General features: G+C 27.7%; 3 protein-coding genes across 10 annotated transcripts; 1 reads left to right on the top strand and 2 right to left on the bottom strand.

Annotated features, from left to right (window-relative positions):
* The first annotated feature begins 3,371 nt into the window (after positions 1-3,371).
* On the top strand, positions 3,372-7,620 carry LOC145965456 (uncharacterized). Of its 2 annotated transcripts, XM_083089017.1 has the most exons (5): positions 3,372-3,893; positions 5,786-5,929; positions 5,987-6,123; positions 6,215-6,371; positions 7,451-7,620. In XM_083089017.1, the coding sequence occupies exons 1-5, from the start codon at positions 3,518-3,520 to the stop codon at positions 7,573-7,575; spliced, it is 939 nt and encodes a 312-aa protein (XP_082945143.1). In that variant the 5' UTR covers positions 3,372-3,517; the 3' UTR covers positions 7,576-7,620. The 2 variants fall into 2 exon arrangements, with proteins under 2 accessions (XP_082945143.1, XP_082945141.1); XM_083089015.1 differs by having other exon boundaries at positions 5,786-6,123.
* Positions 7,621-9,276: 1,656 nt separating this feature from the next.
* On the bottom strand, positions 9,277-19,771 carry LOC145964708 (uncharacterized). 7 transcript variants are annotated; one of them, XM_083087744.1, is made up of 12 exons: positions 19,625-19,771; positions 19,212-19,567; positions 15,838-16,021; positions 15,596-15,766; positions 15,051-15,146; positions 14,560-14,649; positions 13,344-13,418; positions 12,663-12,899; positions 12,260-12,480; positions 10,936-11,095; positions 10,455-10,567; positions 9,277-10,258 (listed from the first exon to the last, which is right to left on the bottom strand). In XM_083087744.1, the coding sequence occupies exons 3-12, from the start codon at positions 16,019-16,021 to the stop codon at positions 10,244-10,246; spliced, it is 1,362 nt and encodes a 453-aa protein (XP_082943870.1). In that variant the 5' UTR covers positions 19,212-19,567; positions 19,625-19,771; the 3' UTR covers positions 9,277-10,243. The 7 variants fall into 7 exon arrangements, 6 of the variants coding, with proteins under 6 accessions (XP_082943870.1, XP_082943871.1, XP_082943869.1 ...); XM_083087745.1 differs by lacking the exon at positions 19,212-19,567 and having other exon boundaries at positions 19,625-19,769; XM_083087743.1 differs by lacking the exons at positions 19,212-19,567; positions 19,625-19,771 and adding an exon at positions 16,461-16,600.
* Positions 19,772-19,908: 137 nt separating this feature from the next.
* On the bottom strand, positions 19,909-23,433 carry LOC145964710 (protein transport protein Sec23B-like). Its single transcript, XM_083087748.1, has 6 exons — positions 23,165-23,433; positions 22,253-22,505; positions 21,258-21,469; positions 20,913-21,162; positions 20,175-20,831; positions 19,909-20,078 (listed from the first exon to the last, which is right to left on the bottom strand). Exons 5-6 carry the CDS (start codon positions 20,212-20,214, stop codon positions 19,939-19,941), a joined length of 180 nt encoding a protein of 59 aa, XP_082943874.1. The 5' UTR covers positions 20,215-20,831; positions 20,913-21,162; positions 21,258-21,469; positions 22,253-22,505; positions 23,165-23,433; the 3' UTR covers positions 19,909-19,938.
* Positions 23,434-25,397: the final 1,964 nt, after the last annotated feature.

Consider the following 25,397-nt stretch of genomic DNA (forward strand, 5'->3'; position numbering starts at 1 on the left):
CACACACATATATATATTCAACGGTAAGTATTATATATAAATTTTAATATTAAAATATATTAAAATATTAATTTATTACTATACATACTATATAATATAAATTGTAAAGACGTCATTAAGATGTCTTTTATAGTATTATAACAGGTCTTTATTAAGACGTCTTTAAAACGTCTTATGTCCCGTTTGTTTTGTTTGGAAGTATTGCCAGCATATGCAACAAAGAACATTAATATTCGTCTTTTGTTAAAACAAACGCTTTCTCGACTCCGCGGTGAGCTGCTGCCGCGCCGTTGCTACATCGCTTCACAGTGTCGACAGCTCCACACGGATCATAGCGTTCCTGCTTACCTATTCCGAAGCTAATACTCGCCTGGTCCGAAAGCTTAAAATTTTGTCGGATTTTAATATTTTACTTTAATTAATTATCGCGCAAATGTGTTTGTACGTTGATGATGTTGTTGATCATTTCTTTTATACGATTCTGTGTGGCTTACAAAAATTGAATTTCGACAACGTTTTCAAAGGTAAAAATTTTATTATATTTTTATATTTTGTTTCTCTTCTTTTTTTCTATTCTTTGTGTAATTGCAGTAAAAGTGTTTATACATTAGTATTTCATATTAACAATTATAATGGTTTTCATTGTATTACATAAGAGAGTTTTTATAATTAATTTTTTTTAATAATTTGAAGATTTATTAGTTAGAAAGACTAAAATGTTTATTATGCGCATGTGCATATTTGATTAAATTTTAAACATTAAAACACATTTACAAGTTCGAAAAAGATTAATGTAATAGTTTTTTTTCCTTTATCTTAAAATTATTGTGTTGCTTACAAATAATATGCAAATTGATTTTGTATTATTTACAGCTATATTATCTATAGTATTATATAGCTTTTCCTAAACAGTCTTGCTTATAATCGCGCTTTTATGGCCTCAATATATACAATTCTGTATTAATAATAGAGATTTTATATCTGCTCTTTTATTACATTTACTATTACATTTTGTTTTATTATAGGTATTTTAAAAATTGTTTAGAGACGTAAATGTTACATTAAAAAATATCAGATCTTTTATTTTCAATATTTTATAATTGTTATTCACCGTTACATAAATCATTAAAATTAAAATTAAAATTAAAAATGTGTGAGAATACGAAGCTTCTGAGCAATCGACAGTTGCGTCGAAAGATAAATAATGCAGTGCAAAACATATTATTGTCTTCGTGCACACAAACAAATAATTCTAATTTAACTTTTACAAATACACAAAATTTATGTTCACCTACATACTATACAATTGGGAATAATGAAAGTGTTGAAATCGCTGTAGATACAGTAAATGCTACTAATAAATCTCCTTCCACATCAATGCTCACAGAATTTAAATTTTAATAACATAGATGATGAATATACGTTATACATTGACGACAGTGACAGTTCTAGTGCTGAGAATAATGAAAATCATAATGATAACGGTCTCATAACACATACATTTGTAGTAAATCCAGTCAATTTTACAAATAATTTGCGTAGGCTAGCAATCAATAATAATTTAACACACGCAGCGTTAAATATGATTTTAGAATTAATTAATCCAGCCTATCCATTTTTACCACGTACTGCCAGAAACCTATTACGTACTCCTAGGAAATTGGAAACTATTTCTTTTGATAATGGCGAAATGTATTATTACGGTATTCAGAAATGTTTGACACGTAAATTACAGAATGGCGAATTGAGGGGCGAAATTTCAATAATTAATTTAATTATAAACATTGATGGTTGACCCATATTCAAGAGTAGTAGAACTAATTTGTGGCCAATTTTAGCTCGTAGCGATGATATCGTAGATTCATGTCCATTTATGATTGCATGTTTTTGTGGCGAAGGAAAGCCAATAAATCTTGAAAAATATCTAGAACTTTTCATTAAAGAAATAATTTCTTTACGAGAAAACGGGTTTCAATACAATGGGAAAATATTCTATGTTGAAATTGAGTGTTTTGCAGCTGATGCGCCCGCAAGAGCCATGCTAAAGATGATCAAAGGGCATACAAGTATGTACGGATGCGAAAGGTGTACTATTAAAAGAATAAAAAATCGAATTTTTTTTCGAACTAAAATAAGTAATTCAGTAATTTTGAGAACAAAACACGACTATAGGTGAAAAGACTAATAATGATCATGTGAAAGGAAAATCGCCATTACTTGCTTTAAATATAGATCTCGTAAAGCAATTTGTATTGGATCCTATGCATTTAATATATCTAGGTATTACGAAGCGTTTGCTTGTGAAGTATTGGGTAGAAGGAGGGCGTCACTGTAAACTTTCTCGACATAATCTTGCAGCAATTGATTATAATATACAAATAATACGTAAATTCGTCACGTCTGATTTTTGTCGAAAACCTCGAGTTTTAGTAGACTTAAAAAAGTTTAAAGCAACTGAGTTTCGATTCATTCTTTTATATAGCGGCGTAATAATTTTTTACAATATTCTTGACGACATAAAATATCGACACTTTTTACTATTTCACGTAGCAGTTACTATTTTATCTAGCGCACCTTTGATCAAGGCTTACATACATGTAGCTGAAGAAGCTATTAAAAAGTTTGTTCTCAAAGCTGCTGAAATATATGGTGAAGATTTCGTCGTGTATAATGTACATTCATTACTGCATCTTTGTGCAGACGTACAAACATACGGTCCATTAGAAAGATACAGTTGTTTTCCTTTCGAAAATTATCTTCAATCTCTAAAAAGACGAATTCGCTCTAAAAAATTATCTTTGCAACAAGTGTGCAATCGAATTGCAGAAGAAGAGAATATTGATGTTAAGATTAAATCTTCTGTGACTCCAAATTACCTTCTTAAGCAACTTTTTTTCCCTAATCCAAATATCATTAATCATTTCACATGTGGAAAATTAATTTACAAAAATATGAAAATATCAGTTAAACTTCCCGATAATACTGTAGCAGTAGGCAATCAAATATATGTTATCAGAGAAATTATTTTCATTGACAATAAATATAAATGTATAGGAACTACATTTAAATACGTCGATAATTTATATCGAAATCCGATACATTCATCTAAACTGGGAATTTATTATGTAAAAAGTATTAACATTAATACTTCTACTGCATTTTTTGTTGATGACATATCTTATAAATGCCTTCGATTACCTTTTAAAGAAGGTTTCGCGGTTTTTCCTATTATTCATCAAGTAGCGTAATAATTTGTTAAAACTGTTATTATTATATATTCGTAATAAATTAATATAAATACTATTTAGTTTAATATTATTTAGTTAATAACAGTTCAAAGTATCAAATAAAACAGTGTACAATTTTTGAATATGAGTTAAATACAGCTTTATGTTACAGTCTTTGGATATGTAAAAAAGCGGAAAATTTTCTCGAAAATCAATAAAATTCTATTTCAGTTATTGTGCGGAATCTACAATGAGGAATTATTTTTACATTAAAATCGCAGTTGATTAAAATGTATTTAAATAAAGAAAACCTTTTTTTAAGCCATTTATCGTATTTGTGTATAATCGAAAATTTGTTTAATGTGCTTTCTTATGAGCAGCAGGTATTGCCGAAAAAAGTAAAATATAATTATATAGGTTGTTACAAAAAATCTATAGGAATTATGCCTCTAAACAATAAAAAAACATATGCCCTTGTGGAGTTTTTAAATGGTAAAAAGAAAGAATGTGCCGTCGTCCCATTGATTTGGCTAATAGATGATCGAATGAAATGCTATTGGCCAAAGACTAGATCTCAAGAAGTTTTTGATTCACTGGTATTGGAAAATGAACCATATGACGCTACATGGATGAAATACAAAGTTGACCGAGTGTTAAAAGTCTCAGGTAAGAATTAGTGTAAAGGAGAAAAATATAGACTTAATCAATTTTTATTTTAATTTATATATTGGTATTTTATATTCATTTTTATATTTCCTTTTTTTAAATATAAATAACTGGAATATTTGTTTATGCTATTTTGCTTTTTTTATAAAATAAAGATTCTTCATTCCTTTTACAGTTTATTCTTTTACGTTTTAGCATTCAATATATTAGATACGTAAAATATTATTGTAAATTATATGTTGAGCATTTTTTCAATAAAGTTATAATTAAATATACATATATCTCACTTTTTAATGTAGTAATTTAACATATACTAATTGATGTATTTTCTTGTTCTAAATAATTCTAATTTGTTTAAGCTTTTATATAAGCATTAACAAAATAAAGCAGCAAAAAGAAAGTTTATCCTTTTTTCATTCTGCAATGCAATGTAAAATTAAATAATATTCAAAACTTTTATGATTTTATGACTTTTTAACTTTAACCAACACTTGTCTCTCGATAAACTGTTCATATAATACACAAATATTATATTTTTTATTATGAATATAAAAAATGATATTGAATCTCTCTTATTCTTATATTTCTACAGTATTTAATAAATAATAATTTAATTTTAGTATTTAAAAACTTATTTTTTTTATAAGAGATTTTATAATACAACCTTAATATAGTATTGAGTCTCATAAATTCATTCATTCTACACTAATGTTCTTACGTGCTTAAACCTACATATTTTTATAACGTTCACGTACGTTTCGGTCGTTAAATTTATTCTAAGGAAATTCCGTATGTAACCGTTCATATCTCCTTTTTCTATATGCATCTCTTTTATAATATGTGTATCTTACATCGATTCTTATATCGTTTTCATATTTTTTGTACTTTTTGTTTACCAGATGCTGAAGATGGTCCAAATTTAACGACCGAAACGTACGAAATAAACCTGCTTTAACTCACATATCTCAATTTATTGCGCTCTACTTACCGCGCTCGGCTCTTTATTTGCCTGTTCTTTATTATTTATAATTTGTCTATTAGAGCCTTTTTTCTTGCATCTTGATATATTAAAATGTTTAATTAAATATTATATTAATTAATTTTAAAAAAATGTATTAGCACATTTTATCTGCTAAATCTAAAATGTACAGCATTTATGCATTTTTAGAAAGAAACATTATTTTATGTACAGTTGGTTTTACGAATCTTGATTTATCAGTTTATCTTGTGAACTGTCGTATTACTTTGCAATAGAATTATATTTGATGATAACTTAATATGCAATTGTATTCAAAATATATGTGTGTAGGTAAATCTTAAATATGTAATAAAATTTTTTGTAGAAAACATCAGAATCTCATTATTTAAATAAATGTAAAAATTGATATTGTAAATATTAGGAATCATAATAATTAATTATAATAATTAATCCTATATCTTATTTTTTTATTTTTATGTAAAAAAAATAAAACTAGTAGTAAAGTATATTAGTTTTGATTTAACGTAGATTGAGTTAGATGTATATAGTTTATATATATATATATATATATATGTATATATATATATATATATATATGTGTGTGTGTGTGTGTGTGTGTGTGTGTGTGTATACATATATATTTAAGAGTTTATATATATATTATTTAAGAGATATATAAGTTTGTATAGTATTTTTATATAAGAGTTGTCTACGCACTTATACTTTGAATACAATTGCATATTAAGTCATTATTAAATATAATTCTATTATAAAGTAATACGACAGATATATCAAGATAAACTTATAAATCAAGATTCGTGAAACCAACTGTACATAAAATGTTTCTTTCTAAAAATTTCAGTAGAATATTTATTATAATCTATCCCTATTATAATCTGATATTGTTTTATAGGTTCGTTATCAAAAAATACGCAAAACGACGTTGAATTTAATGGACATACATCGTCAAGACTTGAAATAGGTGCAGGGACAACAATGTCACAACAACAATTTCAAAAATACGTAATAGAGCGAATGGAGAAGATAACAATTTTATGTGAGCAGAACAATACTTGTACAAATCGACTTTTACAAACTATGATGACATCCTTAGATCCTACATCAAAACCAGGTGGATTGCCTGAATTACCATTGAAAAACGATGATGATTTTAAAAAGTTAGAAGAACTGTTATCTATAAAAACAGTAGATGGAGACCGAGAAATACCCGGACCTGCTTATACCTATCTGGTTTGGTTTAAAATTCTACTAAAAATTACGTCTACTTTTGTAATTTTAAAACAATTAAACTTGATTAATGTGCAATTATAATTTTTCATAGAAAGGACGTCTTTCCACTATTGGAGGTGCTGATCAAAGAGCCAGCGTAATGAATATGTTGAAATTTGTAATCACAAACAAGTTAGCAATGACGTATAACTGGAAAGGACAAAAGAAAAGAAGTTTCAAAACCACAAAATTACGGAAAGTTATTACAGGTACATATAATGCAGTCTTTTCAATGGATTGAAATAAAGTTCATATTATAATACTATTTTCAAACTATTTATCTCTATTTATCTATTATAAATCAATTATTATATTCTTTATTTCTTTTATCACAATAACTCTTTAGAAAATTGTAATATAATATATATACATATGTGTGTATATATATGTATGTATATATGTATGTATACAGGGTATAACTGAAAAAAACATACATAGAGCACACTATCAAATTTTGTAGCTAATTGGGAAACAATTTTTTCTCAGCAAAAATGTCTAAGAAAAGGTCATTACTTTTTGCATGTTCCCAATTTTTGCCATCTTATATCTTTGTAACAAAGCTTTAAATTAAAATTCTATTAAAGTAAACTCTACCTGAAATTAACTGAAAAAAGAATGTTTTGTAAAAAAATTTCATCACCTTTAAATTTTTATAAACTCGACTTGTATTTTTTATGTAATAACGCAAATGAATAATATATGTAATAACTATAAAAAATGTAAATATTTTGTACAATATGAAGAAATAAATGTGATAATATAAAGCCCTTTTTATTGTTTATGTATGCAAAATTTAAAATAATATATTTTAAAATTATAAAATTTATTGGGGCAATTTAATGTCAAAAAAATAGTGTATATATATATATATATATATATATATAGTACACACACGCACACATTTTTTTGACATTAAATATTGCCCCAATAAATTGTACAAAATTAAAAATATATTATTTTAAATTTTATTTATAATATATTATTTTAAATTTTGTATACATAAACAATAAAAAGGGCTTTATATTATCACATTTATTTTTATATATTCTAAAAGAATATTTAAATTTTTTATAGTTATTACATATATTATGAATTTGCGTTATTACATAAAAAATTTAAATCGGAGTTTATAAAAATTGATGGAATTTTTTAAAAAGCATTCTTTTCTTTTATTCTTTCTTAGTGTGAAAAGTCCTACAAGAAATACATATTATTTAAGTGTAATCTTTATTAATTTCTTTTTAAAATACGTATATTTTTAATATATAAAAATTTTTATTTCTTGCAGATGCTGCTAAAATGCAATTTAAGGGAAATAATTCTTCCGATCAATGCATTAAAGATGCCATACAATCGTGGCTAAAGTTGGCCAAAAGTCGCCACGTGTATAATGCAAACGCAAAAAAAAATTAAAGAAGAAACTAATTTTTTCTTATTATATATTTTATATTATATATTTTTTCTTATTATAATTACTTATTATATTATAGTAAACAATAAAGTTTTGAAGTAAATTAGTCTATAATAATACTAATTTTTTTATTAATTAAATAACATATCTTCTAAAAAATAAAAGAAAATTACGATTGAAATTTGTTATTATTTTATTTTATATTTAGTGACATATATTCTTTGCACTAAATCTCATTACTTTTATTATTATTGTAGCTATACAAGGTGTCCCATTTTAACTTACACAGCACAATATTTCGGAAACTAAGATTTATCGACAAAAATGTTTCAAACAAAAGTTATAACGTTTTAAAATATCTTTTTGACTGATTTTATTACTTTGATCTTGGGTAGAGTTGTCAAAGTCAGGGCAAAATTATCTTAAATTTTTAAATAAAATCATATTTTTTAAATGTAAACTGATTACCTATTCAAAGTCAAAGTGATAAGGTCAATAAATAGATATTTTTAAATCCTACAACTTTTGTTCGAAACATTTTCTTCGATGAAGCTTAATCTTCGAGATACTTTGTTGTGTAAGTTAAAATAGGACAACCTGTATAATTGTATATAATACGTTTATTTAAAAACAAAAATCATTTAAAAATATAATAAAAATAACGTATTTTAAATAGTCATTGCAATACATATTTTAAATAGTAATTGCAATACGTATTTTAAATAGTCATTGCAATACATATTTTAAATAGTCATTGCAATACGTATTTTAAATAGTCATTACAATACGTATTTTAAATAGTCATTGTAATACGTTTACCCAGACAGCACAAAAAGGCCAAAAGATGTCTTAAAGACGTCTAGAGGACTTTAAGACGTCTTTAAGTCGTCTTTTAGATGTCTTTTGGACATGTGTGCTGTCTGGGTATATAGGTACTCGTAATTCGTAAAAATTATGTATTCATAAAACGTAGTTTATTAGTTTATCAAATACGATTTTAATTGGTTTGAGAATAGCATTAAAAAACGAATAAATATAGTTTATGACAACGTATATCAGTCGGACATCACAACTAAAATTATACGCAATTGATATACGTTAAATCTATCACATTTAGACCTCCCGTAAATACTTGATTTAAACGTATAATATACCATCATGTGTTTATTGGGTAGTGTATTTGCATTATTCACTTAAGTATTTCTTGTTTTAGTTTTTTTGTATCTATGCCTAATTAAAGTGTATATATTGACGTAATTATTTGCCGGTGTATTCTTCTAAAATGTATTCATAAGTTTTTATAGTTGATTTGGCTAAGTCTTGCATCATATTTAGGTTATAATGCTTTTATTCTAAAAAATGTGTTTGGGGACAGAAGTAATCCCACACAACATTATGTCGTCTTAAAGAAGTCTTAAAGACGTCATGAAATTTCTAAAGACGTCTTAAGAAGTTATCAGAATTACATCTTTATGACGTCTTTAAGACGTCTTATGTCCCGATTTAAGATATCTGTCGGGCATTGTTTTAAGACGTCTCACTCAAGACGTCCCAATCAAGACATAATTAAATGTCTCACTCAGGATGTTATAAAGACGTCTCAGACATTTCAATTAAGACGACTTTTAGACGTGCGTAATTCGGTCGGTAAAATAGCTGCATTGATTTATTGATTTATTCTATAATAAATAATAAAACTCATCTTAAGTTCATTTCTTTATTATATTTTGAATATTTATACATATTTTTATGAACACTATATGCTCCTAATAAATAATTTACGATTACTTTTTAAATTATATCTTATATGATATAGAGAGGAGAATATTACAAGAGAATTATGTATTAAATAAAATACGAATTTAAATGAAGTAATAAAGAATAGAATATGAATGTAAATATATCATAATAAAGAAATACATAAAAATATACTTTAATTTCTAATAGAAATAAACTACTTTAATATTTTTCAAAATGTTTGTGATAAATAAAAAATGATTTTTACTCTATTCATTTATGTGTATAGCATATATATGCTGTGTATATACATACATACTATAATACAAGATTGAAATCTTATGATCTGTACAATCTAAATCATATTATTTTAGTCATTTTTATCAAGGACCTATAGCTTACTATTCTGCTGAATTTACTTCCAAAATTGAATAATTGCTAGCTTAAATCTAATTAAGTTAAACTCTAGTCTAGCTAAAATGATTTAGCTTAAAAGAAAATGGATAGAATTTTTTCTTACAGGATTTCTCTGAGAGCAAAAATTGCAGATCCATAATTTTGCACGATAGTCTACTTGATATAATGGATTTAAAATAGCTCTGCATGTTAAGCCGACGGCACACGGTACGATTTTTCGTACTGGATTTGATAAGATTTAGTAAAATACTAAAAATGCACCAATCAGAATGCAGCATTTCTAATATTTTACTAAATCTTATCAAATCCAGTACGAAAAATTGTACCGTGTGCCGTAGGCTTAAATCTTGTACATAAAACTGGATCATATTGAATTGGCGGAAGATCTACTCGTTCCTTAATTGGTTGATACAAAGTTTTCAATGGTACAACTAGTCTAGTAGCATCAATACGCGATGATGACCAAGCATTCCATTGCGCACATCGTCACAATCTTCATTTTGTTGAATAAAATCTTCATATGTCATAGTGCTGTAAAAAAATATACAAAAGATAATTGAAATAGATAAGTGAAATATGATTTAAGATATACATTTACATATATTAAAAAACATATATTAATTTCAATGTTTTCTCATTTTCAACACTAAAAATGTTATGCAGCAACATTATACAGCCCTATTGTTTTTTAAATAATATCGTATGGAATTTTCAATAATTTACCAACCTTTTTCTCCTTGTTCCTTAAATAGTTGAGGCGATCTCCCGCATGTCGTAACCATTCTTGGATGGTCTTTTTAATATCGTGCATATTACTTTTTTCGTCGTCCGAAACGTATGCTGAAAAACGATTTGTTACATAATTATTAAAATATTTTGTGCTTTAATTCCAATAGTTAGAATAGGGTAGTCATGAAGTAAAGTATAGCTATAAACGTTTGCAACTTTTGGAAAGAATATAAAAATTTTGATCCGTAAAAAATTGGAAAGAGTATAAAGTGTAGAAGAATATTTGAACGAAATTTGAAGTAAGATCTTATTAATAATTCTGAAGAAAAATTTAAAGTTAAAAGTGCACGTTACATCTAAGCATATGTTAGATACTATCTCGAATACTGATGTTCGAATACATTAAAGGTGCAACTATTTTTAAACAATATTACATAAAAAGGAGAAATAAAAATATATCTTAAAGAAATAATAATTACCCATAATAACTGTGACAAAACTTGTGTCCTTAATTGCCGTTGATCCTTTTTGGCCTGTCCATGATAATTTGCGGCACAATTCATCCGATAATGTGTATTTTATAATATTCCTTGTCTTGTGAACGAAAGTGTTTCCTCCAATTTTTGCAATTTTCCTTTTCTATAACAGAATGTTACAAAAATGTTTAATAATATTTTCAATTTAAGCCGCTTGAAGAAAAAGGAAACATGAATTTAATATATTTTAAGAGCTTCTTTCAAAATTACTAAGCGACAAAAGGCAGCAAAAATTGTAATAAAATTTAAAAGAATGTTATATATTACGCTTTAAGTAAATTTAAGTAAATATTTTATACTATATATCTAAATTTGCGCACTAATAACCGCGTGTCTTTTGATTTTTATTTGCCTTTTTACCCCTTAGTAATTTATTATTATGTTGAGCCTATTATTGTCATTATTTTATTTTTCAAAATTGTTTTTATTATATGAATAAATAAATAAATAAATAAATAAATAAATAAATAAATAAATATATATATATATATATATATATATATATATATATATATATATATATATATATACGGGGTGTGTCAGACCACCCGTATCAGCCGAATATCTCGAAAACCGAGAACGGCAGACAAAAATGTTTCCTATAAAAGTTATAGGGTTTCAAATAATGCACAGTAATATTAGCACGACCTTGAATAGCGTTGTCAAAATCATGTGAAGGTCACCTTCAATTTCTTAAATGGAACCATTTATTTTTCATTGCGTTATTATTCTTGTAGCTTATCTCGAGAGCTTTCCAAAACACTATAATTAAGTTAGTTTTCATTAAGTACTTGCAGAGTTATGAGGCTTGAAATTGTTTCTTAATTTTATATAAACCGTAAAATATCTTATTTTGTACATAAAAGTATTAAGGTGAGGTAATTGTAAAATATTCATTTTTCGATTACTTCACCTTAATACTTTTATGTACAAAATAATGAGAGGAATCAATTGGTGTAAAGAAAACATAGTTATTTTTAAGAAAAAATTGTAATTGTTAATTGCAAATTACATTTTTTTTTTCGAAACAACTATGTGTTTTTTTTACACCAATTATCTTATCTTAATACTTTTATGTACAAAATAATGAGAGGAATTAATTAGTGTGACACCCAGTATATTCAATATCTAGATTTTGTCTTCTACTTTTATCTCTACAAAAGAATTTTTGTTGTTGATTGAATTATGGAAATATACATTTATTTCACATTTAAAAATGGAGAGAAGAAGAAAAAAGAAATGGACGCAAAAACAGAAAAGTACTCACTAATTGTTTCCGAATCTCTCTGTCCTTTTGGAGATCCGTGTCAAATTTGAAAAATTCGTCAACTGTTGATAGCGGAAATTCCGGCAATAATTGGACTTCGTCATTATTATATATTGTATTAGCTGGTCCTGCGTTATTTATTAAATTTATTATTATCTCCAACTGTCTCGTATTCTTTTGTATGAGATTTTTAATAATTTTTTGTTCGGTACGACACGCATCTGTATAAGATAAAAAAGAAAAATATTTATTTCTCTTTATAAGTATCATTAAAATTATCTGTTTAGTTATTTTACACAAGTACATACATACGAAATTAAGTACATATAACATATTGCTATTATAAGTACAATATAACGATATAATTAAGAAGGAAGAATAAAGAATAAAGTTTAATACATACCACAGCATTTTTCCAAATGATTGCCGTTGGCATTGAAAGTTGTCATGTCATCACCGTCAAGCACATTATCAGGGCTAATCATATTGTCACCAATATCATCATCATCATCATTATTATCATCAGGCACATTGTCATTATTAAGCCCATTACCATCATCACGCACATTAGCATTATCGCAAGACACGTAATCACCTACTAAACTTTCGTTCAACCATTCCTCATCAGTAATGTCAACATCTGTAAATATAAAGTCTGTGAGTTCATTTTGTTAGTTATACTGTTCATCACAGTGTTATTAAATTTCATTCATTGTAAACTATTTTATATAATTTTCATTTAACGCAATTTTTTATATTATTTTTTCTAGAATATATTTTACACAAAATTAAAATAATTTGAAAATTTTTTAAGTATATGTAACAGTTTTTGATGTGGACTTAGCACCCTTTTTTAAAAAGATAATTTTTTAATAAACATAATCTAATTTAAATATTGCTATAAGAGTTTGCTTATAAACAAGTGGCTATATACTTCATGAATAGTTTAATTAGATAAGAAATAAATAAATACAATTTATTAACAACAAATCATTAATTGAACTTCACAAAGTATTTAATCACTTCTTTATATAAGCTTCTTTTTTTCCTGAAAAGTAAAAAAACATACCATTATTTTGCTTACCTTTATTAAATTGGCTGCTATTTCTGGGTACTTGCACACAAGAAGTAAGACGCACACTTTTCTTCCTCATATATTCTGCAAAATATAAAATATAATTTATATAGGATTTCATTTTAGCTTTAAGTAATACTTCGCAGCAAGTGTCATCACATAAAGTTCATTGTTATCGTTGCAGTAAGTTTGGAAATGTGTGTGTGTGTGTGTGTGTGATATATATATATATATATATATATATATATATATATATACACACACATTTCCCAACTTATACACACACACACACACACACACACACATAGATAATCCATATACAGGGTGAGCCATTTTAATTAACGCACGCAATTATTTCGGAAACAAAGCATTTTAGAGAAAAATGTTTCAGACAAAAGTTGTTTGGTTTCGAGGGGGCCATAAGATGGTATCATCGGTTTGACCTTGAAGAGTTATTTGAAGGTCACATGAAGGTCACCTTCAATTTCTTAAATGGAACCTACTATTTGTCATTGCATATTCTCGTAGCTTATCTCGATAGCTTTCCAAAACACTATAATTAAGTACCTTTTCGTTAAGTACTTTTTGAGTTATGAGGCTTGAAATAATTTCTTAATTTTACATAAACCGTAAAATATCTTGTAAAATATTCATTTTTCGATTATCTTACCTTAATACTTTTACGTACAAAATAATGAGAGGAATCAACTGGTGTAAAAAAAGACACATAGTTGTTTTGAAGAAAAAATATGTAATTTGCAATTAACAATTCCATATTTTTTCTTAAAAACAACTATGTGTTTTCTTTACACCAATTGATTCCTCTCATTATTTTGTACATAAAAGTATTAAGGTAAGATAATCGAAAAATGAATATTTTACAAGATATTTTACGGTTTATGTAAAATTAAGAAATTATTTCAAGCCTCATAACTCAAAAAGTACTTAACAAAAAAGTACATAATTATAGTGTTTTGGAAAGCTCTCGAGATAAGCTACAAGAATATGCAATGACAAATAGTAGGTTCCATTTAAGAAATTGAAGGTGACCTTCATGTGACCTTCAAATAACTCTTCAGGGTCAAACCAATGATACCATCTTATGGCCCCCTCGAAACCATAAAACTTTTGTCTGAAACATTTTTCTCTAAAATGCTTTGTTTCCGAAATAATTGCGTGCGTTAATTAAAATGGCTCACCCTGTATATCCTATAATTATGCGTACCATTCAAGTTACTAAGACTGGTAACATTTCCGGATACTTGTGCGCCACTGCAAGAAGGCGTTTGCACGAGGTTCGTTTCTTCTGTAGATCCTACAAAATATTATTAATGTTATTAAACTTTGACTGCGGTCGGGGAAACGTTAGATATGCTTCGGAACATTATTCTATTTTTGTTCTACATTCCACGAAAATAAAGATATATGAATGATTTTTCGAAGCATTCATAACATCTTCCTGACCATAGCCATAGAATACAGTTAACTTAACTTTACTACTTTCGGGAAAAAAAAATTCGTCATATATGGATTTTGTCAATATCTGATCATGTCTTGCCAAATATAGTCGTATATATGATATATATTATCAAATACAGTCATATATGATAACCATATATCATATATGACTCTATTTGGCAAGACATGATCAGATATTGACAAAATCCATTTAGGACAAATTTTTTTCCCGTGAAGAAAAACTGAAACCATAAATACCATTAAATCCTTTGTTTCGAAGATTGCTGACATTATTAGATGGTACGTAATTACAAGGAGGCGTTAACGCATTCTTCTTTTTCTTGCTTAGATATTCTATCAAAGTTAAATACTATTACTTAATTTACTGTTCTTATTAACGATAAAATAATTACAATTAAATAAGTAGAATTATTATTAGAATTATTATCACTATCCAAGAAAAAAATGGGTATAATATAGTCAGATGTAAATATACATAATTATTAGATATGAAGATTTGATAACATATATAATTTTATATAATCATATCCGAAGAATGGCGTGACATGATCACATCTTTATATAATAATATTTGATCATCTATTTTCATATATAAATAGATCTAGTCGAATATGATAATAAAGATATGATCATATCACATCATTTTTCGAATATTATTATGTATGATTATATAAAATTATATATATGTCAAATCTTTTCATATCTAATTATGTATATTTACATCTGACCATATTATACGCATTTTTTTCTTGGGTAACGATTAAATGAATAGAATTAATTACCGGTTTTGCTGTAATTTTCAAGTTCATCATGAAACGGTGGTCTTTTAATTGTTCTTTTTTGTGGTTCCTGTATAATTGAATATCCTTGACTTAGTGCTTGCATTGGTCCTTCATCGGATGTGGATACAGTTTCTGCTCGTTTCTCGGCTTGTATGGCTGTTTCATAAGAATCTATGCAAAATAATTTTGATGTAATTACAAAATTCTTCCAAAATAAAATTACATAGTTTCAGTTTCATTACCATATGGCCCTACAATGCGTCTATACTGTTGAACATCCCAGTCGTCACAGGGAAAAATATTTTTCTGAACAGCTCTTCTGACGTTTATTTCTTTTGGTGGCCATTTGAAGGTTCTTGCCTTAACATTTACCCAAACGTCAGGTACTATGGAGCACCAATCGTCAAAAAATATTACATAATACATCTGAAATTGTTAAATTTTAGTACTGATTAAATGTTGAATATCATTTTCCTCAGTAATGCTAAAAAATATATTACACATATACAAATAAGAGCTCCTGCCCACAGAACGCGGAAGCGCTTGCCGCGCGGGAAAAAGTTACGCGGTAGCTAATAAACACTAGGACAACAATACGTTGATTGATTACTGCGTCACTTTTTGCCGCGTGGCAAGCGTTTCCGCGTCCTGTGGGCAGAAGCTCTAAGTGTATCAAAAAGTGATGGCAATAAAATTGGCGTTATTTTTGGCATATAAGAGAAAATATCCAAAAAAAATATTTTTCACGTTACAGTCGTTAGAAAAAGGAAGATTAAAATCGAAGATTTTTGATAACTTTTAACATTTATCTGCATAAAAATAAATGTAGTACTATATGCATATAAATAAAGGTAACACTACTCACTGTTTTTACAAATGTAAAAGAGGCATTATATAATACATGTGATTGAAAAATATTTTTACAGCTTTAGCATCAATTTGCGTTGCTGATACTACTTCCACACTTGTTTGCCGCGTTGCTGTATGAATATTCATGTCTTGGGAATTACAAGAATACATTGCAATGGACTGAAGATCACAAAATTTTTTTCCAACAACAATAGGTATGTTATCTTTGTAGCCGATATATTCGATGCAAAACACTGATCCATCCTTTAAATAACAGCAATTATCTGCAGAATTCGTCGTCAGCAAATATTTTGCAAATTTCATACTTTTGTGTGAATTTACACATCCTAAGGGCATATTTCTTCCATCTGGATGTAGAAGTAGCGGTATATTTATTACGTTGCTATTATTAAAATTACTTTCACATTTAGTTATTGCGCGTTCATTAATTCTGTTGTTCAATTGTGACAATGGTTTTTCTGATTTGCGTAACATTTTCTTGAGTTCTTTCATAAAATTCTCGAAAGGAAAAGCGCAGAATGTATTTAAAGATCCATATCTCTTTACATCTTCACACAAATGTATTAAATTATGTATATTATAAACAATAGTGTCTTTTCCGTATAATACTTTAAATGTTCTGACAAAATATTTCAACAAATCAGTAGCATATTCATTGTTACGTAAACAATCTTCAGGATGGCATAATATACGTATAGCAATATGTAGAGCACAGAAATGTTTGTAATAATCAGCGTCCAAATATTTCTGTAAAACAATAGGTCCCAAATAAAGAAGGAATAATCGAAATTCTGTTGCCTTCCACCTATCTAATTCGTTAAGTCCTCGTGGGCGATGAGCAAATTCAATTGGTATGAATTTACGCAAATTTAAAATGTCTTTGGATAATGCTTCTATCTGTGCCGCACGTAATCGCGATTTATGGGGCCCCTTCATCAATAGAAGCAGCATCTTCTTCATTACTCCTAAGCAAATTACATGCATATAATCCAAGGGGAAACTGTTAATTATGTCTATAGGCAAGTATTCGAATGGTGATACTGTAACGTGATGTTCTTCATTTTCTCTATTGCGGAAATTATTGTTTGTACGTAATTGTGCATTTTCTTGCAGAAAAACCATCTTATGGTTATAATATTCTCCTTCACAAAAACATTTAGTGCAACCAAAATAACCATTATGTCCTTTAACACCCGTTACAAAGGATTTGGCAGGAGCATCGCAAATAATAGCTCTGATTATTACTTGATACTTTTTTTCTTTGAATGAAAATCCTTCATTGTGCAGATGTAGATATTCTTCACAAAATTCTTCTAACAACTCGTGCGCATTCGTAGGCTTCTTATAACCGTGATATGCTCCAATTAAAAAGGGTTCTGTAGATTGATTGTTATTATATATTTGCCCAAGTATGGGCCATAATTGACTTGCTGAGTTTTTAGCAAGAGGTAAGCCATCAATGTTAACGTTAATTTTTATCAAATCATTGGTACTTTCATAATGTTCTAAGCGCTCCCGTAATGCTCTTTCCAGACCATAGTGGAAATAATGACCACTCGCGCATTCACGAATAATCGTTTCTGTGGGTGTGTGTAAAAAGGTTCTCGCATCGCTAGGCAAATTTTGGAGACCTTCTTCTCGAAGAATCCGCAATAAACTTGTTACAGATGTGTGTGGAACATTATATTCTATAGCCCAAGTACGTAAGCGTTGTTGTAAAGTGTTTTTTTCTTTGTCTGTTGCAATACATGTTGAAAAAAAATCATGCATATTTTCAATGTTCTCGGAATCATGTAATTGCTCGTGTACTACATCTACTGATTGCAAAGGAGATTTATTTGTATCAAAATTCTCATTTTCGAAGCATTCTATATGAACAGAATTGTGTTTAGCAATAACATTGTCTTGCCAATTTTTCGTTATCGAAATGGCAGTAACATTTCTCTTTCGTTCTTGTGATAACAATCGTCTGTTTTGTTGTCTTCGAGATAAATCTCTGAATTTCTTATACTTCGGCATTACCTTCAATTTAAATGGAACCAAAAAGGGGGTGCAATTTAAAAAAATTGAAGTGACCTTCACGTGACCTTCAAATGACTGTCCAAGGTCAAACCAATGGTAACATCTTATGGCCCCCTCGAAACTATATAACTTTTGTCTGAAACGAATTTTTGTCTGAAACGAATTTTTCTGTAAAACGTCCCACACAGCAAAATATATCATAGAGAGATCTAAGAGATATCTAAATATCAGAATATCTGATTTAAATAATGCTACTCAGATATGACTGGGATATCTATAAGATATCTTCCAGATTGCAAAAATGTATGATTTTTTCAACTGAGATATGATATCTGATCTTGCAACAAATCAGATAGAAAAGATTATATTTTCGTAAAAATATTATTAGAATATTTTGATAATTAAGATATCAGATATTCTGATATCTTAATTATCAAAATATTCTAATAGATATTTTGATAATTAAGATATCAGATATTCTGAAGATATTCAAGATATATCAGATATCAAGATATCTCAAATACAACAAAAATTTATTGACGAAATGATATCTGATTTACGTCTGAGATATAGATTGCTGTGTGGGGTATTATTTGAGAAATATTTGAGGTTATTTAAAATGGGACACCTTGTATATAGAACGACCACCATTTTCAATTTTCATACACCGATTGTTTCGAAACTTTATCAATACTAAAATCTATCTATTCGTAGTTTACGTTACCTTTATTTCTTCGAATCGAAAGATTTTCTTCAGCTTGCACAACCACAATCACAATCGCACTCGATGAAAGATGGGAACAAAGGAGCATCTCAGATAAAGTTTTCATTTATCTTATGATAGCAGTCATTTGTCATAAGTTGCTAGTGTATTCGCAATATATACTGTGTCCATTTTGTGTGCAACATTCAATTTAATTTCAAATAACTGCATTATTGCATATTTGCAATACATGCACTAGCAACTTATGACAAATGCTGCTATCATAAGATAAATGAAAACTTTATCTGAGATGCTCCTTTCTTCTTTCAGTTAAAAAGAATGTCAAAAAATATATATTGATATATGAAATATGAGACCTAAAAGAATCAATAAGTTTTAAATATATCATGTGTTTTATACAAATAACAACTTACCTATAAAAACTAGTTTTATTTGGGGAATTATTGAATACTTGAATACGTGATCTGCGTAAATGATACATAAATTGTGGATACAAGGAAAAATTTTCTGCCAATCTAAAGCTAGTTGGATCATCTTTTGCATATTCTCCGAATTTTTGATACTGCAATAATAAGATTTTACACCTCAAAATAGATACAATATATATTTATGTGTAAATCTATATGTATAAATATATAAAGTTTAAGCTTTATATTAAGTGTAATTGGGCACAATTTTAATGATAGAAACTACTAACAAGTCTAATCAGAATATGATCAACCCATCTTCAAACATTTGGACCATCATCACTTTCTGCTCGAAATACAGTTAAACGTGATATAAAAACAGCTGTTGCTTCCTCAAATTCTATGCTTACATGATGCAAAGATGATGATTCATCTGCCCAACTGATAATTAAAGATATTCCTATAACATCATAAATATTTATGATATTATATTATTATTTATGATATTATAAATATTTATGATATACATATAATGTATAATAAAAAATATATTTACTTTCTTGCAATAGTAGTAACTCTAATTCGCCTTTGTCCATTACTATGTTAATATTGGATAATGAATTGAATACAGCCTCTTCCACTTTGCGGAATTGGGGCTGTATGTTAATTTGCAACTTCAAAGAATAATGCTGTTGTTGTAGATGGTGTCAATGAACAAAATTTCCACTGACAAGTAAGCCTACTTCTTGTAGTACTCCAACACTTGATCCTTTCTCCCACTGACATACAAAAGATCCAATTGCTCCAGGAACTTTAATTTTCTGAGATGTTTTTACTTCTAAGATTGCATTGAATGCTATTTTCAAATCACCCTTGGCATCTGTAGCAAATATTCGTTGAAAAGTTTGTTTGAATAATGAAGAATTAAATGAATCCCCCATCATCATATGACCACCAGTAGAGTTGCAATATTGTCGCCTTTCTAATAAACCAGTTTGGTGTCAAGAGCACAAAAATAAATATCTATTATAAATATCTATTATGGCCATTAGTTGCAGCACGTGATGCAAGTGTATCATAATGCTTAATTGCCTTTTTATGCTTAGCATTATCTTTTTGAATATCATGATGTGATCTGATTGGTTGTCATAAATCATCAGTTACAACTTGGCCAGGTCCTTGAGAACATGGTCCGCCAACAAATAGCATAATCCTTAAATACATTGATAGCATTATATGTAGGATTACAATGAAAAACATAACATATATACATCATATTACAACATATAAATACCTAGCATCAGTATTTGCATAACTAGCTTCTAAGAGACCCGTGGCGACTGCTAATGCCACACTTGTAGATCGCAATGAACGTTTCTCTGGCCCAACAGACCATGGATCACGTTACAGTTCTCCTAAAAGATCTGTCGAACTGTCTCATATCACACTTATGTACTGGTTACAAAAAGCGATTAGCAGCTGGCAATAGATACGCACCAGGTCCTCTTGATTTGGATTTTGTCCAGGAATTAGTCTACCTATACCTATCAAAATGTAATGTGAATAAAATGCAATAAAGTAATCATGAAGAACAATGACTAATATAGTAAATATAACTTGGGACTTATTCTATTCGTACCTAACATATCTTGAACTTTTGGTTGAAGATCCTTTGTGCTTCTAATTCATGAACTTGAATCATTTTGCCAAATGTGATAAGACCAATAAGAGCATTGAGTGAAAGCAGAGACAATGACATTTGTAATGAATCTTTAAGTGCCTCTAATTCTTCATCATCCAGACATATGTATCCGCAAAAAGTAAAAATATTAATGGCAAACATTGGGCACGCTAAATAATACATATAAATACATACAATTGGACTGAGATAGAATAATATTTAAAGTAATATATAAGTAACATATATATATATATATATATATATATATATATATATATATATATATATCATAAATTTATATATAATAAAAACTATAATAAATTATGTAATGTCAATAAATGATAATAAAAAAAATGTTCGAAAAGAATCAAATCTTAAAAAAAGTAAAATCAAAAATATTTGTTTCATAATATAACTATTCAACATATATAACACATATATAACACTATTATTCAAATAAATGCATACATTTTGATCATTTAAATATATTTCCCTTTTGTTTCTTATTTCGAAGAATTTCCTCATAAATTCTTTTTGCAAAGTTTTTTTCTCATAATTATTAATATAACTCACAATATGTGTATTATAATGTAACTTAAAAAAAATAATATATAATGATAACACAAATTTAGAATTTATTGAAATATAAAAATACCTTTACAATATTTTTATGAATACTATATGCTCCTAATAAATAATTTGATTTTTTAAATTATCTTATATGATATAGACAGAAAATTACAAGAGAATTATGCATTAAATAAAATACGAATTTAAATGAAGTATAAAGAATAATAAAGAATATGAATGTAAATACATCGTAATAAAGAAACACATTAAAATATACTTTAATTTCTAATAGAAATAAACTACTTTAATATTTTTCAAAATGTTTCTTGTGATAAATAAAAAATGATTTTTGTTCTATTCATTTATAATATCTTATTACTTACCACGATAGTCTACTTGATATAATGGATTTAAAATAGCTCTGCATGTAGATCTTGTACATAAAACTGGATCATATTGAATTGGCGGAAGATCTACTTGTTCCTTAATTGGTTGAGACAAAGTTTTCAATAGTACAACTAGTCTAGTAGTATCAATACGCGATGATGGCCAAGCATTCCATTTATGGAACGCACACCGTCACAATCTTGTTGAATAAAATTTTGTTGAATAAAATCTTCATATGTTGTCATAATGCTGCAAAAAAAATATACAAAAGATAATTAATATATTTTTTTACAATATAGAGTTTAATTTTTTTACACATACATACATATACATATATATATATATATAACGTAGCATAAAGTTGTAAGCGAAATGAACCAAATCCATTTCCTACTATGGCCATGTTCCAAAATTCACTGCCAGCGATGAAAATATATAATATACGTAACGTGAACTAAAGATTTTCAGCGCTGATAGTGAATTTTGGAACACGCCCTAAGCCCATTCTACAATGGCAATAACAAGGCTGTAGGAGTAAAGAATAAACTGTTTCTAATGAAGTAAAGACAAGAAGTAACGAAATAGAAATTCTCATTAGTACTCTAAGGTAATAGTAGTACAAAATGAGAATTGTCTATTTCATTACTTCTTCTTCTTTACTTCACTAAAAACGATTTAATCTCTACTCCTACAGTCTTGTTACTGCCATTGTAGAATGGGCTCTATGTATGTTCTACGGCGGACGCGCAATAAGAATTAAGAACGCAGAATTCTTCCGTGACTGCGTATGCGAGACCACCGTAGAACGCACGAAATCCATAGGAAATGGATTTGGTTATTTCGCTTACATCTTACAACCTTATGCTATGGCCATTGCAGACCCGGCTTTAAATATCATTAATTCTTACCTGTGCAAAGCACTGCTCAACTTTGGTAAATGGAATAATTTATTTTCCAACTCGATCCCGTCTAATGCCTGGCTGGCCTGGCACCGCGGCCATCTTAAAAATGGCGTCTTAAAGTAAATGTTCTTAAAAACATCAGAAAGACGTCTATTGGTCAGGTCTTAAAGACGTCATAAGAAAGGCATGTTTAAGACGTTTAAAAAAATACGTCTTAAATTGAATGTCTTACAGACGTTAGAAAGACGTCTATTGGTCAGGTCTTAAAGGCGTCATAAGAAAGGCATGTTTAAGACGTTTAAAAAAATACGTCTTAAATTGAATGTCTTAAAAACATCAGAAAGACGTCAATTGGTCAAGTCTTAAAGGCGTCATAAGAAAGGCATCTTTAAGACGTTTAAAAAAATACGTCTTAAATTGAATGTCTTAAAAACATCAGAAAGACGTCAATTGGACAAGTCTTAAAGGCGTCATAAGAAAGACATGTTTAAGACGTCTTCAAGACATGCATGTTGTGTGGGATACGACACTCTGTGGACGAAAGTAACACGTTTCAATGCTTAAAATATAAGGGCTGATCCCATAATAACTGTACCAAAGGCGATTCTTATTACGTATGCCATAATTTTGATTCGGAATAGATATCAATCTCTTTTGTATAAGTAGTTATCATACAATTTTTATATTATTATTTAGAATTAAACTATTATTTAGACTTAAAAAAGTACAAGACTGTTGTGATATTAAGTATAATTATTTTATGATATTACTTATAATTATTTTGCTTAACGAAGATTATTTCTTTTAAGTTTTTCAAAGATAATAAAAATAAATATTTATTTTATTTTTTATTTTAATATAATATAATACAAATTTATAAAAAATTATCTTGCTTAATAAAAGATTATAATAAAAGTTGCCTTAAATTGAAAAAAGTCATATTTATTTTATTTTCCTGAAAATAAGAACTGGTACTTTTATCCCCAGACTACTTTCGTTCCAGGCCCCCAGGATAAAAGTAACAATCAACGTACTTGCGAAAAGCTATAGTAGCTCTTTAAATATCTATCATTTGAGATTGAAACATAGGTATAATAATAGAGCAATAAATGGAGTTTTTCAACATATAACCTTTTTTTTATATCTCTAACGATAATTAATTAGTGACCTATAATACAAAAAATGTTACTTTTGTCCCCAGTCTTCCCTATATATTTATATATATGTATGTATATATGTATATATAATTTGATTAATAAAAATTAGTTTTTATTTTGTCTATATTAGAAACGTGCAAAATATGTTTCCTTAACTATGGTTTTAAAAACGTTTTTATAGAAACGTTTCTTATTAATGATTTACGATTAAAAAATATTGGATACGTGTAAGAAACGTATATAAAACGAATATGTGCTACCTCGGGCATCATAGCATATCTTAAGTTATTTATTGACGACAGCCATGTGTCATAAAACGTTGTGTTACGTCATCTATTGACAATTGATAATTAAAGGTTAACTGTCCATTTGATATCAATGCTGTCTTGTTGTAATGCAGCGGAATTTAAATCAAACTTCAAATTTTGTCTCGAAAATATTATAGTTCTAAGAAATGACGTAGAAAAGATGATATATTGAATCCAATAAATATTATTGTTATATGTATTATCTAACTGATATAAATAACTTATTGTTAGTTTTAATGAAGAAAAAATTATAGATGGATATGCATGTACTAATAATTGAATGTTCGTTTTCTTACGATACTTATTAGATATTCAACATGTGTATTTTTGTATTTTATATATTATATAAGATCTGCACACTTTTTAATGTAATATTAACTATTTTGTAAATTCATAAATGTTAACACACAATTGTAATTTTCTTTTTAAGCTTTTTTTATATTATGTTTTGGAGCTTTCTCCTATTTCAAACTATACATATAAATCTTTGTACATACATATATCATTGCTGTGGAGGGAATAAATTTTTATAAATTTATAAAATATTTGAAAATACGTCTATTATTATGCATGAATTTAAAAAGAGACCATTATATAAATACTTGTTTAATTATTCTTAGTTATTCTTAACACACAGAATTATTCTTAATTATTCTAAGCAGAATGTTTCTTTAATAATGTAAAAATATTTTTGAAAATAAAAATATCATCGTTGTATATCATTTAATATATGAATGGACTGAATAAGTCACAAAAGGAGACTGGAGCATTACA

This window comes from Camponotus vicinus, unplaced genomic scaffold (genome assembly GCF_025532165.1).
Source record: "Camponotus vicinus isolate PSW18456_S1 unplaced genomic scaffold, iyCamVici1.0 SCAF_14, whole genome shotgun sequence".
In the NCBI taxonomy this organism is placed as follows: domain Eukaryota; kingdom Metazoa; phylum Arthropoda; class Insecta; order Hymenoptera; family Formicidae; genus Camponotus; species Camponotus vicinus.